The 16,113-nt window shown below is 44.9% G+C and overlaps 1 protein-coding gene across 8 annotated transcripts in view; it reads right to left on the bottom strand.

Annotated features, from left to right (window-relative positions):
* Mapkap1 (MAPK associated protein 1) overlaps positions 1–16,113 on the bottom strand; it is a 218,349-nt gene that overhangs the window by 37,678 nt on the left and 164,558 nt on the right. For all 8 annotated transcript variants that reach the window (XM_040735547.1, XM_040735550.1, XM_040735549.1 and 5 more), the window contains one exon: positions 4,552–4,692. In XM_040735547.1, the coding sequence (XP_040591481.1) occupies positions 4,552–4,692 (141 nt within the window). The remainder of the gene's footprint in view (positions 1–4,551; positions 4,693–16,113) is intronic.

A 16,113-nucleotide genomic window follows, 5' to 3' on the forward strand; every position in this document is an offset into this window, starting at 1 on the left:
AGGCTTCCTCCTATCTCTGCCTCCCCAGCACAGGGATTATATACATATACCACTGTGACCTGGCTTTTACATGGGTGCTGGATGTTGAACTTAGGCCCTCATGTTTGTGTACGAGCACTATACAAATTGAGCCATCCCCCATTCCCTCTTGCTAATATCTTAAATTACATCTTCGTCATAGGTTTTATTAGCAGAATCCACTAGTGTTTCACAGTCACAGATTGGGAGAAAATGGACTCTCATTTTAATTGTACAGAGCAAAGCCTGAGTGTCTTTCATCCCTTAGAAGCAAATGGCAGATGGTAACTGGAGAGTGGGCCCCTTCTGCACCATCAGAAGACAGGCAGCCGCAGCCTCAAGGCAGACCCCAGGTTTCCACCGTCTGTTGTGAGGGCCTTCATGCCACGGATTCCATTCCATGGATGGCTCTCTGTGGGGCAAGCGAGGATGGGGGGCAAATGCTGCCCACAGGCACCCAGCACAGGGCCGCAGGAAATCTGACTGACACAGGATGGGTGGGTGGGTAGGAAGACTCTCCAGCAGTGTCAGGAGTGATCTAAAGAGCCTGGATAGTCAGGTGAGATAAAATACATTATTTACTGATCTCAGAATGTAACTGTTCACGTGAATACTTATAAAAAGAGTGCTGTCTGATGCCTTGAACTCCAGGAAAGAAATTCCTGAATTGCTGTATGCAAGTGTGTTGTGAGAGTTGAGGGGGTTGTCATGTACTTTGTAAAGAGGAAGAGTTTGATAGCAGACACTTGACCTACTTAAGAACTAACTTACTCATTACCTGACACAATACGCAAGGTAGTTAGTTTATCCGACTGTCACAAAATTCTTTAGGAGTAGCCAGAGAAGTTTCCACTTTTGATGCTAAAGTTTGAGCTTAGTATCTAAGAGAAACAAACATTCTGATGGACCTTTTTTTTCAGATGCTCCCCAGAGCCAAGACTGTCCACCAGAGGGCACCCTGTGAGTCACTGCAGCCTCACTTCAGAGAACTACCACTCCAGGAGAGAACACTGGCAACACTGGCTTTATCCTTTTCTATCTCACAGGTCTCCACTGTGGCTACAAGTGAGGCTCGGAGAGCCATCTCCAAATCTGAGCAACTCAGTTCAACACCTGCAAGACCAGGACTAGGAGAAATGGCAAAAGGCATCACAGAAAACAGCATCTATCAAAGCTAGGGTAAGCTACTGTTTAGAATCAGCTTCTGTGGACCAGATACTCCGGTCCATCGGTAGAAGGAAAGTTTTATAAATGGTGACAACTACGGTGGAGAGGGAAGGTGCCACTGCAGTGCAAAGAGAAGGAACAAGTCGACTCCAGTGCTGACTACAGAGCCACAGACTTTGTGGCCTTTCTTTCTTGAGATGAATCTGCGGTCAGAACCAGGTGGACACAAGTTTGTCCTTTTGCCTTTGGAGAAGAGTGGGAGGCCTGGGGTCTGTGGTCATTCCAGGCACTGTTTCTCACACTGTAGACAAAGCAGGTGGGCCTGTGGAACACCCTGTCATGATGGCAGTTAAGCTATTGATAGAATTTCCTAGGAAGAAGCCATCAGAAAAAGCAGACCAGAGGCTGAGGAGGAAGCTCATTTGGTTAAGCGGCTTCTGTGCAAGCATGAGTTTGACTCTCCAGAACCCATGTGAAGAGGCCAGGTGTGGCAGTGCATGGCTGTACTCCTAGTGTTAGGAGGTAGAGACAAGGATTCCTGGACTGCTGGAGAACACAGCCAAGTTAGCAAGCTCCAGGTTCAGCAAGAGATTCTGTCTCAAAAAAAAAAAAAAAAAAAAAAAAGGAACAGCTGAGGACGGGTTTGTCAGGTGTGGCCATTACAGCCAGCACATCGAATTCAATGATGGTACCAAGATGATACCCTGGGCACCTGAAGTTCAGTGCTACCCAGACCCACTGATGATGTCTGTCTGTCCTTCCAAAGGCATTGGAGGTGACTTCTTACAGTCTCCCACTCTTCCTACAGTCTCAGTGCTGACTGACAAGTGCATGGTCCCAGCACTCATCGCTGAGAACTTCCTCATGGCATAGACATGGGAGACCGACCTCCTCTCAGTGTTCCACACCGGCCCCTGCCTCAAAACAATCTCAGGGCACTTAGATGGTAAGCACATGTGCAGGTCAAAAGAGGATGTCAGATTCCCTGCAACTGAATTTACAGATGGCTATGAATTACCACATGGGTGCTGGGAACTGAACCAGGTCCTCTAGAAAAGCATAACCGATCTTAACCACTGAGCCATTCTTTAGTCTGAAAAAAATTATGTATATAAAATGTCGTAATTCATAACATGTAATACTCTGCTCAGATGTGAGCTGAGTTATTGCTGTCACATTGTTGGTATGAGGAGGTGTGGCAGCAGGAACCCTGAAGAGTACAGACTATGGGTATCATAACCAAGGTTGCAGTGACCTTAGGTGATCCAACATGGCAAACCCCTTAGAGTCATTACATATTGTTTTTTGAATCAAGTTTTAGTTGTATACTCAGAAACCTTTTACTATTGTCAGATCTCAAATCTCCACAGTCAGTAATGTGAACCCATGTGGGCCAAGAAGTTGAGTTCTAGAAAAATGTAGCCCCTCCAGAAACTACATACACCAACAGGCCTGTCTGGAGCATTTGGGAGAAGGCTGTCTTATTCAGGGTTCTACTGCTGTGAGGAGCAACTCCTATAAGGGAACACTGTCTTACAGTTGAGGGTTAGTTTGTTATCATCACGGCGGGAAGCACGGTAGCACACCAGCAGACATGGTGCTGGAGAGAAAGCTCAGAGTTCTATGTCTGGATCGGCAGACAGCAAGAAGAGCAAGTCACTGGACCCAACTTGAGCACCTGAAACCTCAAAGCCAACCCCGAGTGACACACTTCCTCCAACAAGGCCACACCTCCTAATAATGCCATTCTTTATGGGCCTATGGGGCTTTTATTCAAATTACAGGCAGAAGTCAACCCCTTTTTGGGGGGTAGGGAGACAATGAACTTGGGCAGGCTGGGCAAATGCTCTATCTGAGCTCATGACAGCTCTAGACACCCTCTTTCTTTCTGGGCAGTCTTTGCATTTTCTGTCTACAAGAGACATCAGAAACGAACACCCTTAGGGCATACAGCACTCACCAATTTTATGTTCTTAATTTTCTTTTCGAGATAGAGTCTTACTATATAGCTCTGAGCTCCTGGAACAGGACAGAATCAAGGCTTAGAGAGACAGAGAGCCTTGCTTAAGATTACATGGCAGTGACTGAGGGAGTGACTGTCTGAAGCCAGGCGAGGTTTAGCTGCCCATCTCTTAACTACAAAGCTGAACATTCAGTATATGGCAAGCTCCTGTTAATAAAACCAGGAAGGGATCTGGGGAGATGACTCAGTCTGTGAAGTGCTTGTGATAACAGTCTTGAGTTTGGATTCCCAGGACTCAAGTAAAAAGCCAGTACTGGGGTTTCAGAGACAGGAGGACCAGTCTAGCTAAATTGTTGAGCTCACGTTAGTCAGAGGCCCTTTCTCAACTGAAGGAAGACACCTGAGGTTGACCTCTGACCTCTACAGGTTTACACATCTGCACACACACACACACACACACACACACACACACACAGTTGAGCAGGAATACTGGAGGAGCATTTGGAGGGTCATGACATATTAGCTACATTTAGATTTATGCCAACATCAGAGATTTTGTTATAAGAAATACAAACTTAGCAAAGTTAGAATTAGAATCAACCTTTATCTCTTTATACAACAGGCAAACAAGGACCTATGGGAGAGAGATTCGGCAGTGTAACAATTCAACTCCCTCCCTGTGTGAGCTTGGTGTCCTCCCAGCATCTTCTCTCCCCACGCATGGGGATCTTTGTTAGGGGACAGAGGACACGGCCCGGTGAGACCCGGGTTCCACAGGACACTACCAGTAGCCTGTGTAAGTTGGGCATGAGGCTATCTCTGTCCCTCATTACTACCTCTGTCAAGTGGGGAGGCAAAAACTGCCACCTTCTAGGTGGTACACCGTGCAAGGGAAGCAATTAGCAGTGACTCAGACACAGTGGACATCTAGACAATGCAGCTATGATGTATTAATACCATGTTGACTGTTACGGTGAATTATCTATCCCTGGTAGGAATAAGCAAAAGCAGAAACTTAGTGCTTCATCAGAACAAATCAAGCCCAGACACTTGTTGAAAGTGAGTACTGGGTTTTCTAGTGAGACCCCAAAATAACCTCTGAGATCACTGAGAAGCTTCCTGAACAAGGAAGCTGTGAACTTGGGGAGTAAGGACAGGTATGCAGCAGCATCCCAGGAGCTCTGAGGACATCCCCAGGAGCAGAGGGCCCGCAAAACTTCCCATAGGTCCACCAGGTTGAGGACAGTCTCTTCTTAATCTTCTGTCTCATAAAGAAGACAGACAGAACCCTCTGGTGGGAGAAGGATATATTTTAAGTTTCGCTGTTCACCATCCCCTCTTTGGTCGTTCAGGTCACACAAGCCTGAGTGCTGCCCTTTCCCCGCCTCTCCTCACGCACTCACCGAGCTGCACATCAGTTGTGAATCGAAGTCTGTGGATCATGCTGACTTTGAATGACTTGTAATGGTGGCTGCTAAGCATATCCTGTACTGTAGCGATGTCAATTTGTGAATCCTCCTCAAAAACTCCGTCTGCCCTTGAACCTGGGTAGGAAGAGAACAGTTTAACACATAAAGATACATGAGGCTTGGCAAATGGTGTCTGGTTAAAATGCTTTGGGATAAATTAAAATAATACGGGCTATTTAATTTGGAGGAGAAAAGGCTGAGCGATGACTTAATAATGCCATCCCAGTAAACAGAGAATGCTAACGTATTAATCATTCAACAGTTAATTCCACAAACACTGCCTATTCTAAGACAGGTCCTTGGCTGGGCAGTGGGGAGAAGAGAGCAGAAACACTGTTTTTGCTCTCAAGCAGCTTGGTCTCTATAGAGCTGGTCAAAATCTGGGAATGTGGTAGTTATGGACGTTACCCATGCTCCTTGAAGAACCCTGTCCCTTCCAAATCTCCAACCTGCTTAGCTGCCCCTGCCCTGTACTCCACGGCTTCCCCTGTCTCACGCAGGAGCTTCCTGCTGGCATTGAGACTGCTGGGCTGGCTGCCTCTGTGATCCGACTACAAGACCTTCCGGTTCATTTATCTAGAGGTTTCATCACTCACTCACACCATGTGACGTGACATGGGTGACAAACAGGAAGCCGGTCTCTACAACTTTTCCAATCTCTTATCAGTCCTCATAATGCCTCTCTCAGATCCTCCCAAACTCTGCAGACTGCTTCTAGGTTCAAGGTTACATCAGGAACACCAAACAATCGTCAGTCCCCAGAGTCTGGGATGTACACTTCTAAAGTCAGTCAGTCCCCAGGGTCTGAGATGTACACTTCTAAAGTCCAGTCCTGGGTCTTGTTCATGGCCTAGACTATTCCTTCAGCTCTACCCCAGAACAGCTAAAATCTTCCCCTTTCCCAGGCTAGCTCAGACTTCACCATTTCCTTGAAATCCATTTTAGTGGCTCTGACACACATCTACAACAGCTGGTATATACTGGATCTAGAGCTGGGCAGACCTGGTTCAACTCCCACCTCTACCTCTAATTTGCTGTGTGATCTTAGGTGGGTGACGACCTCTGTAAACCTGTCTTTGACATTCACAAAACATCAACATTCATGCAAAGAATCTAGTACAGAAAATGATTAACAGTAGTCAGCCTTGGACTAGAAAAACTGCTTGTGGTTTCTTTGCCCTAATGTGGAAGTTTCACAAAGGTCAGCGAAGTTTCTTATTTATCTTTATGCTTTTTCCTAAGAACAGCACAGGCAACTGGTGTGCTCACACTAAATTTCTAAATAAATAATGGGTAGTCTGCTATCTGTGTCAGCCATGATATCAAGTACTTTATTCATGGTAAGCCTCATGACAACATGGAGGGTTCTGGAATTTACTATCTTAAACTGGTGAGAAGCTAAGCCATATCTCAAGGCTACCCTAGATAAAGGCAAACCACAGGCAAACTTCTAGAACTTCTTCAGATGAATGAAGTCCATGGGCCTGAAGGCACGAGCTTTGGGTACCTCTGCACCCTGACAAATCCATGCTTTTCTTTGCCTACATGCTGACATTTTAAATAAGTTGGTTCCTTTTCCTTTAAAACTGAAATCAGTTATTAGGAACTGTATGCTCTGTTTCCAAACACTATGGCTATTCATGTGGACAACACAGCTCCTGTGATAGGCTGTCCCTTGGGAAGCATTGATACACTTGGGCACAGTCCCGTCTTAGAGCACACTGCACATGTCATCCTCCCTGCTTAGAACACACTGCCTGCTTCCTGTCCTTTCCAGTCTCTTCCTATCCCTTCTCAAAAGCCTAGTCAAATGAGGCTCCAAGAAGGGAGATTTCCTTTACTTCAATCCCCCCCCATCTAGTATGGCTCCCTGATCTTCTACAGGAGTGACTAGGAAGTCATTAGTGTCTCTGCCTCTAGACCGTAAGCCACAGGAGGGTAGTCACAGCGCAAGTGCAGGGGGAGCATCTCACTGCAGGACAACCTGAGTGACACGCCACCTCTGCAAGAGCCATCTGTTGACTGCTTTCATTCTTTGAAGCACCAGTGATTTGGGACAGATTATGGTCCTCAGTGTCTCCTGGGAAATGTAACATAAGAATGAAGGCTGGGAGGAAAGTCCAGTAGAGTAATTTATTTTATCCAAACTACATTTAAATAGAAACATAACTGCCAAAAAGTATTAATTTCTATCTTAGGACTTTTATATGTAAAAATTATCAAGAAAACATTCTTTATTTCTTAAACACTAAAGTCCATCTCAGCCGAGAACAACACATTAGATAGAGCTTAGCCCTGAGTTTCACAGCTTCTGGAACTGTAACTAATTGGTATTTTCTAAACATTGCAGGTATTTGATTTGGAAAGAGTAATAGCTCATTATGTTAAAATGCCAATTACTAAAATAAAACAACAACAAAATCCCATACTTGAGATTTTTACATTTTATGATGTTGGATTAAAACCAATTTAAAAATTACTACACGTGACATACATTTTTTTTTTTACTGAGCAATTTCAATGCCAGCTGCTAATAAAGTATCTTAGTTGTAAATGATAATTCAGATGCTTTTAGATAAAGTGGTGCATAAATAAGGCTGGAAATTGATTTAGCTTCTTATAGAAGCTGCTGAAGAATGACACATTCTGTTTAATACACCAGCTAATGTGTCCTAAAAGCTCAAACAAGTGCCAGTTTTCATGGCTAACTTTACTGTGGGAGATTAATGAAAACTTTATATTTTGCTGAAATGTTAATAACGGGCAGATGAGACGATAGGATTTTAGTCAAGGTCTTAAGCTATGGAATAACCAGCAAGGCTTGTCAATTTCCTCCTATTAATTTTAGACTTTCATAGCTGGAGCTGGTTCAACACTAATGCTTCACACACTGACCTTCTACTCTCTGCCAAGGGAAATTCACATCCCATTGAGGATTTGGGTCTCCTTACACTTGAGTGAGTTCTGAGCCATGCCCTGCTGACAGGGCCATGCCAGCTCTTAAGATCAGGAAGGTACAACGTCAAAGGAGCAGGGAAGGTGCTGTCCTGCATTCCCTCCGGTTCTAGCTGCTCACTCCAAGCAAGTCATCTGCTGAAACAGTAGCTTCAAGGCCCGCTGCTAGTTTTCAAGTGGGCCCAGGAGTACCAGAGTGTAGGGCTTCTCTGTGTGTACATGTGTCTCACTCATCCAGCAGGGCAGACTGTGAGAAGGTAGCAAAGGGTCTTGATCCTCAGGAAATTATGACCCAGCTACTGAACACAAAGAACAGGACAAGCAGACAAGCCCAGAGAATGGCACTTTATCTCCAGGCAGCTAACTAAAGCGAAGCACTGAACTAGCAGTGCGTTTGGAAACCAGAAAACTGCAATGGGTTAGTGTCTAAACCTTTCACATCTGTACCTTGGAGAAGGTGGAACCCAAACACACACGCCAGATACTTGGTATTATGCCTTTTGCATATGGAAATCCTTATCGCACTATCAACTTTACATTAATACACCACTTCTGCTCAAGATGACATTTTATCTTCTCAAAGTGAAAAGTAGAGAGAACCAGAATGTCTTAAAAACAAACACACAGAACCCTCCCCAAATCATTAATTTAACTGAAATACAACCCTTTGGTATTTTGTTAAATTAGCAATTAAAAAGGTCACAAGCAATTAAATAAGACAAAAGCCACACTGTGTTCATCTACATTAAAGCTGAACCGGATCTTCTCATGAGTGACAAGATAAATTGTAATGGTGCCTTCAAAGACTTCACAGTGTACTCTGTCAAAGTCGGGAGTGTTAATGTCTCTATGTGCTGTGCATTACCATAATGTATTGTGTCAAAACGCTCACGTTGCAGTAACTCAAGGCTGAATATGATAGATCACATTTTGGGGTGGGGCTTAGCAGTGACTTGAGCACCAGAGCACAAATGAATTGACAAGAAGGCTCTGGCAGAGTATAACGTGCAAGGGCCTGGGGACAACGGAGAAATCTTAGAGGAAGCAGCCTAATTCCCCGGGATAAAATCAGGACTGTGGAACGGTGTCTGGTCCTTGTCTCATGGAAAGAGAGGTCAAACAGGCTGGGGTGAGCAACACGAAGGGAAGCAGAGAGGCAATAAAGGAACCAAGTCCAAGGCAATCCTAGCTTCTGCAGTAAGGAAGAGTGGGTATGTGGGCAGACCACAGATACAAAGTTACATGTACTCTAACACCCGGACTTCTGGCCTCTCACTATGGTACAGAATAAGTGGAACAGGATCACCAGGCTCTGGAATCTGTGTGTTTCTTTGCTGTTTTCATCCTCCTCCTCCTCTTGGGTTATGCGAAAAGCTGTTCCTACACCCCTATGTACACCCTTTTGGCCCTAGAACAAGAGAATATGGCTAGAACAGTGAATGCAAAATCAGAGACCTTCAAGGTACAGGTCTGGGCTAGTGGTGGGCACGTCTACCTCCAAGCTCCCTTCAGGGCCCCAAGGTCCTATACTGTTTTCACAGTAACAGTAAAACATCCTTTGCCTTTTACGTTCATTCCCTTACAAGTGCACAATGCAAGAAAGAGTTCTGATTCCACATTGCAATTAACCTTTAGGAAACTATCACTTGAATTTTGATATAAATGAAAATTAATACCAACAACTATCTGAAAAGGGTATGGAAATTCTCTCCCCTGTTTCTGTGTTAGGACAAATTTTCTTACTATAGTACAACCCAAACAGTATATTGTAACAAACTGAGTACAGAAGCAGATATGAAGACCTAGGATATTCTATTAGCCAGACAGGAGTGAGCAAAACGTAAAACAGGGCTGGGCTGCAGCTCAGGCGGCAGAATATCTGCCTAACACGTGCAAGGCCCTGGGCACACAGAAACCAGGACCCCAGCACTGCTCGCACCAGGCATGGAAGTGCACACCTATAATCCTAGCACACAGAAGTCACGCTCAGTACAAGGAGTTCAAGGTCAGTCTGGGCTACAAGACATCCTGCCTCAGAGCTGGGGGCTGGGGGCGGGATAGGAGTGGGGTGGGGGGGAAAGGAAGTAAATTTTCATTAAAATTTAAAAGAAGATCTAGTTTTTTTCTTCACAAAATGTTTATGCTACCATATCTATTCTTTTTAATGACTTAATAAACACTGTTTGTTTATATTTGTAGATATAGGATAAAGTTTTTTTGTAGTCTTCAATACATTTTTATTAGTCAGGTGGTATACATACTTGTAATGCCAGTATTTTGGAGCCTGAAGCAGGAGGGTTGAGAGTTTCAGGCCAGCCTAAGTCACATAGACACACCTTGCTCACCCGCCCCCACACAATTGAAACAGGAAACAAAAATTGCCAAATCAAAATGATATACAATGGTAAAACAGTTTCCCCCTCCTTGGTGCTGGGGATCGAACCCGAGGTCTTGAATGAACTAAACATCTAATTTCAATCTTCACCCCCAGCCCTACCTCAGTAACTTTTAAGTGTATAAAGAGGTTCCAATGCAGGAAGCATGAGAACTGCTAACTTGGTGCCGTGGACACCATGATGGGACATGGAAGTGGCATCAGGCCTGTGTAAATGTGTTGCATCCTGACAGCAAACCAGACAGAAGAGTCCACACACATTTCAAGTAACAGTTTGCTCTCAGTGCTGAGAACCAAGGCTAACTACAATCCGCCACTTCAAAGAGTAGTTCATACACGTGATTTTATAGGCACCAAGGGAAACATTTAGAGGCACATGGCTTTCTTTCAAACGAGTAGGTACTAGTCATTAAGGCAACACTCAGGTGAACTCACTGTATGCTATTGACATTTTTCCTATATCCACAGAGCAAGCTACACAAGACTTTCAAGTTCACCCGGGGTTAATTGGGTCTCAGACCAAGTCTAAAAATGCCTGGTCTAGTACAAGTTAAAGCAACTTCAGTCTCCTGTAAAATCCCTAGAACTCAACCAGAAGGTAAATGTCCTCTGTTACGCCCTCACTTTTCTCAAGCTCTCATGATACCACCCTGATGACCTGTTCGTTCCAACCCAGAAACACACAGCACAGGGTAGATGCTGGGCCAGCGCAGGGACTGAGGGGGGAGAGTTCTTGGATGATGAGAAAGGAATAGGAATTATGAGAAAAAGGATGAGAAAACAACGAAGTACACAGAAAGTGAGTGTTCTGAAAAGAGCAAGTCCTTTCCTTTGGCTAGAGAAGACAGGGAGAAGGGGAGGAACGGAGAGGACAAAGGGGAAGGGTGTGGAGAAGGACAGGGGGAGGAGAGGAGAGGAGAGTCTATAGGCTGGGAAAGGAAGATGGGCATCGAAGAAACTCGTTATGGAGTTTGCCTTCGATGTGGCAAGACTAGCCATGTGGGCAAGAAACTGCTCTTCCCTGAACTGTTTTGACTGTCTGCTGTCCAAACTGGACATGCAGGACCCATAGGAGTGACTGCTGAATTTGCCAAAACAAGATGGGACAGTCCTTCAGGGTTTCTGCTTCATGGAAGGGTCTTCCAGACATTCTGCAGGACACAGAGAAAAATGACTGACAAACTGCCAATACAGGTGGACAGCTTAAAATTTCCTGCTTCACCGAGAAGTCTGCCAGACACACTGTGGCCTATGGGCTGAAGATGGATGCTCCAACGTTACAGAAAAACTTTGGGCGACTGTCCAGGCAGCAAAATGTCCCTGTCAATTTATATGTTATATTTATCCTTCTGTGGTCTTTGATGGAGTTGAAGACAGATAATTGTGGCTATGGTTTTCCTTAGTTATGAAAAAGGATAAATTACACATAAAACTTTAGACTCACAAAGATAGATGACAGAATATTTTCTTTAAATTTTGCCAAATGCTAATGGACTAAATATTGTTAACTATAGCTCTTACTTAATAACTGTTTTGTTATATATAATTTTACTATGTTAAAGTTAAAACCTTTCTTTTTATTTAGACGGAAAAGAGGAGATGATGGGGGATGTCCTTCTGTGTATATGTTTCTCTTATTGGTTGATAAATAAAACAGATTGGCTAGTAGAGGCAGGAAGATAGGCGGGGTTTAAATGAGTTCACCAGACCCAAGATAAAAGATAAATAGGTGTTTTATTGGGGAAGGACTTGCACAGATAAGGGTAAATAACCGCTGAGGCCTTCCTGCTCCAGAAGATGCAGTCTCTGCCCTTCTGATGCTCTCCAACAAGAGAGAGTGTGCTCGCTGCTCCTCTACCTTAAAGAGTTATGTCTGCACCAGAAACCACACCCAAGAGAGTGTGGCCACTAGGACAGTTCACTGGCAAGGTAAGATGCCCTTACAGCTGTGCAAAGAGCTGACTGGGGAAGGGAAAACAAACCGTAGTCCCCACCACTCTATCTCAACGGCTTGCAATCCTGCCCACTCCCCAACAACTGCTGCTTTAGCCAAGTTGGTCTCTGCTCAAGTTGTGCCATCTAGCCAGGGCATCCTTTCTTCTTCAAAACGTCTATGCTTCAGAGTCTACTTCAATAGAACCTTCCTTGGTTTCTCTCTTGAAACCTGCAGCTCTCTGGGGAAGGTGCTCATTGCGACTTTCATCTACCTGTGGTCTCCTTGTGGTGAGGCACTCTCCACAGGCAGGGAAATTCCACTCCATATGGCACACTGCTTGTCACTCAGTAAATGTTCAACAAAAGCAGCCAGCAGAATGGTGCAACCCTAAGCTTTGATCCAAGAAGTTTGTGGTCAGAAGAACCTGGGTTCACCTGGGCCTACAGAACTCACCACACCACCCAGACCCTTCATAAGAGGATGTGCACTGAGGATAGGTATTCAGACTAAGGGGGTACTGTATGTTCTATACTAGATGCTATATGTTCAGGATTATGGACATGTGGTCTTTCATTTCCCAATGTCTTTTTAGGTCAGGTGATATACCCAAACAAGTGAGAAAAAAAAAAGTGAGGTTCAAGTGTCATCTTGTTGCTAGAGTCATGCACCCATGCAAACTGGAGCTAGAATTGAATCCCCTGTGTAACCACTGCATAACCTGTTTTGGGTAAAGGCATTCCTTCAGTAGGTTGGAGCTATACAATGCTACAGGCCATCACTGCAGAGTAAACGGACCACACACATGCCTGCCCTGCTGGAACAAAGGAATCAAGACTGAAATGTCTCTCTTCCTAGTCAGACTCAATGCTGGATGCCTGAGTAAGTCATGGAGAAAAACTCTTCCTCAAAGCTCTGCATCCATCACTTTTTTTTCCAGAAGCCATTTAAGTCCCCAAAGTCCCATAAGCCCAAAGCTTCCCCTCTATTAAACACTTCCCTTCAGCTGCTAGTCATTTTTGCTGGTCTCTAAAAGCGATCAATAAGTGATATACTATAGCACACACACGCCCCTCTGCAGTATTCTCTTTAAAGCCACCAGAATCGCACAGTAGGATATTGGCTATGCTACAACCTGAGCAGGGGTCCTTGCTGTCACAGTGTTTAATTGATTAAACTCTTGGAGTCAGAGTCAGTCTGCCAGAGGACTTTCCATGTAGAGACGTCAGCTCTCCCTCAATAAATAAAGGTAAACTTGCTTTATGAGGTGATCAGAAAGTTTTAGGTCTGCAGAATTTCTGAAAGAATAGATCACAGAAGGGGCCTGCTTAGCCCCCAGCTCAACCTGTACCCATGCCCAGTTCAGGGTGGCCTTCTCAGGGGCAGTACATTTTGTCTTGGGGCTTCAGATGGGCAGTGTCTACCTTAGAACATTATCTTACCTAGTGTTTTAACTCATTTCCCCCGTTCTTCAAGGCAGCTGATTCCTCTCAAAATGGTCACTCAAAAGCCACCTTTGCTAAATGAAAACACCAACTCTTCACCTGGGCCCACCAGGTAGCAAAAGTATGTGCTAGACTGGCATCTCTGCCTTTATTTTGTACAGACTTTTGATGGAAGGAACAGAAGTGAATTACTTTAGTCACCTTGAGTTACAAGAGCAAACCACGAAAGACATGTGTCCCTTCCCATTCCCATAAGAGTGAGGCTTCAATCTAAGGGAGCAACTGATGAACATTTTTATCAGAACACCTTGCTGGAGGACCAGAGCTGAGCTATGATGGGCCAAGGATGGGAGGAGACACATCTTGACCAAGACTGCATTCTTCTTGTCCTTCACTTAAACCCAAGCCTTCTTTCAGTACCTAAAAGGCAGACTTGGGGGCTGCTAAGCCCCTTTATCTGTTCCCCATCCTGTGTGGGCACACTGGGGCAAATCTCTTTTCTCTGCTTTTCATCATCCCTTGCCTCTCCAGTAAACTGGACTAGTCTTTTGCTGGTTGTCACTGATCACAACTGCGATCCAATGTCAACATATAAAGGACAAGTGAACAAATACACAATCAAAGTGAACACAACTATCCTTGAGAGGTGGAGTGGAACGGTTTGCAGGGTGGGACACAGGGCTCAGATAGGTCTGCTTACAAGTTAGACTGGCAAAATTCCCACCAGTCCTTCCTCCAATGTGTCTTTGTTTCTGCTCATAACACAGGGAAAGTAATGCCACTCTCCCCAGGGATCCTAATACTGGACAGTTTACATGGCAGAATACTAAAGGACCGGAAAATCTGACCAACACTGAGGTCCAGAACCAAGAGGCAGAGCACAATGTTGGAAGAATCTAATCACTACAGGAATGTCACCTGATGCATTACCAAAACCATTACTGGGGACAGCAGGGCACATTCTGGGGCCAGGAGCTGAGCGGAAGAGTGCAAGGCTCTGTGCCCTCACTTAGAGCCCAGACAGGGTTTGCGGCTTGTCAAACGTGCTTCCTTACTGTTCTAATGTACCAGTGTATCACTTAATGAAAGTTCTTAATTGTAATTCAATTAATTACATACACAGAGTCCCCAATTACATTTTCCAATAAGACATTGGCTGTGGTACAGGTCTAAATGCACTTAACCAATTTTAATATATTAAGACCAATTTCCTTTGAATACTAATTACTACCTAATGATAAAATGAAAAGGGGGGAGGACTTTTCAGAAAGGAGAAGCGAGGAAAAGTCAATTCACGTGGACAATAGGCGCTTCCATTACTCAAAAAGTCCCTGTGGACAGGCTTGCTTGCTATCCAGGTCAGCACAGCTTTTAGCCCCAGAGATCCACTCCTCTTTTGCCCAAAGGGACTGTGGGAAGTGTAAGAGGCTACTAGGAGGAACACCAAGGACAAGGCCACACAAGCTCAGAGCAGCTTGTGACTGGGAGGACACGGAGGCACAGGCATTTTGTTAATGGCCAACCCTTATATGGTGCACTGTGGTTCATCATGAGATTTTAACATATAGTGTCATTTACTTGTGTCCATAGTTGACACCTCACAACAGCCCCACTGGGCAGGATCACCATCACATTCATCACATGGAGAAATGAGGCCCCAAGTGACAAATCCCTCACCTTACCTCCTATACATATGGCCAATCCACCCGTTAACAAACAGCAAGAGGTGGACACAGGCACTCCGCGGTAACACTTCTATTTCATTTAAATTCTGCTAGTGTGCAAGGAGCTGTTATGCAGCATCAAATAGAAAATTCCTTACCGAGAACACCTACCTCCAAGCCAGACAAGCAGCTGCCTTTCAGCAATAACTCAACCTGAAATATGGACCGCGAGCGTCACAAGTCACTGCTCCTTGTAAACAGACTTTATTTGCATGATCACATTTTCCTTTGTACTTGAGGAATACTGCTGCGGTCTAATAAAAGAGCTTTAAAGCCCTTCATTCAATGAACATGATAGGAACTGGTGTGATTAGTTATGTGTAACAGAAGAAGGCAAAGCCTCCACAAGCAGAGAGGAACCACCAGGGAGTCTCCAGGCCTGGCTGAGAGCAAGCAGGAGAAGGAATGGCCTGCTGTGAAGAAGCTTCATAGAAGGTTCTGGAAACACATCCAAGCCTGTACCACTCTCTTCCTTTCCTTTTTTAAGTCTAGCTATGGAGGCTGTGAAGACACAGCTTCTTCAGGGGCAGAGTGAAGACATCAGGGCTGGGTGCAGGAGGCACAGACCATCACGGGGAAGGAGTGGGGTCTAGACAAACAATTAGAGACAGGGCATTAAGATCTGGTCACTGTCCAGGGTCACAGGGGCTGCACTCTAGCTTGTAGCAAACTAATCCACCAAGTGTAGTCTAAGGGGAGGAAGGAGAGGGACTGTAAGCCCAGGATGCCAGCAGGCTTTCAAGAGTTGTGCACCCCACTTTTTTGTTTTTTTGAAACAGGGTTTCTTTGTGTAGCCCCGGCTGTCCAGGAACTCTTTGTAGACCAGGCTGGCCTTGAACTCACAGAGATTTACTTGCCTCTACCTCTGAGTGTTGGGATTAGACCAGTGCTTTACTTGGTCTTTAAGGGGCAACTAAATGAGGCCTCTCTGGCCCTGTTCCACCACAGTCTATCTGTCTAAGTTCAGGAAGGCACTGAAATGATGTAGGTTGTGCATCGCCTCTGAACTGAAGCATTGACACTTCTCTCCATAGCACCTTTATT

This window comes from Mesocricetus auratus, unplaced genomic scaffold (genome assembly GCF_017639785.1).
Source record: "Mesocricetus auratus isolate SY011 unplaced genomic scaffold, BCM_Maur_2.0 Super-Scaffold_100047, whole genome shotgun sequence".
Lineage (NCBI taxonomy): Eukaryota > Metazoa > Chordata > Mammalia > Rodentia > Cricetidae > Mesocricetus > Mesocricetus auratus.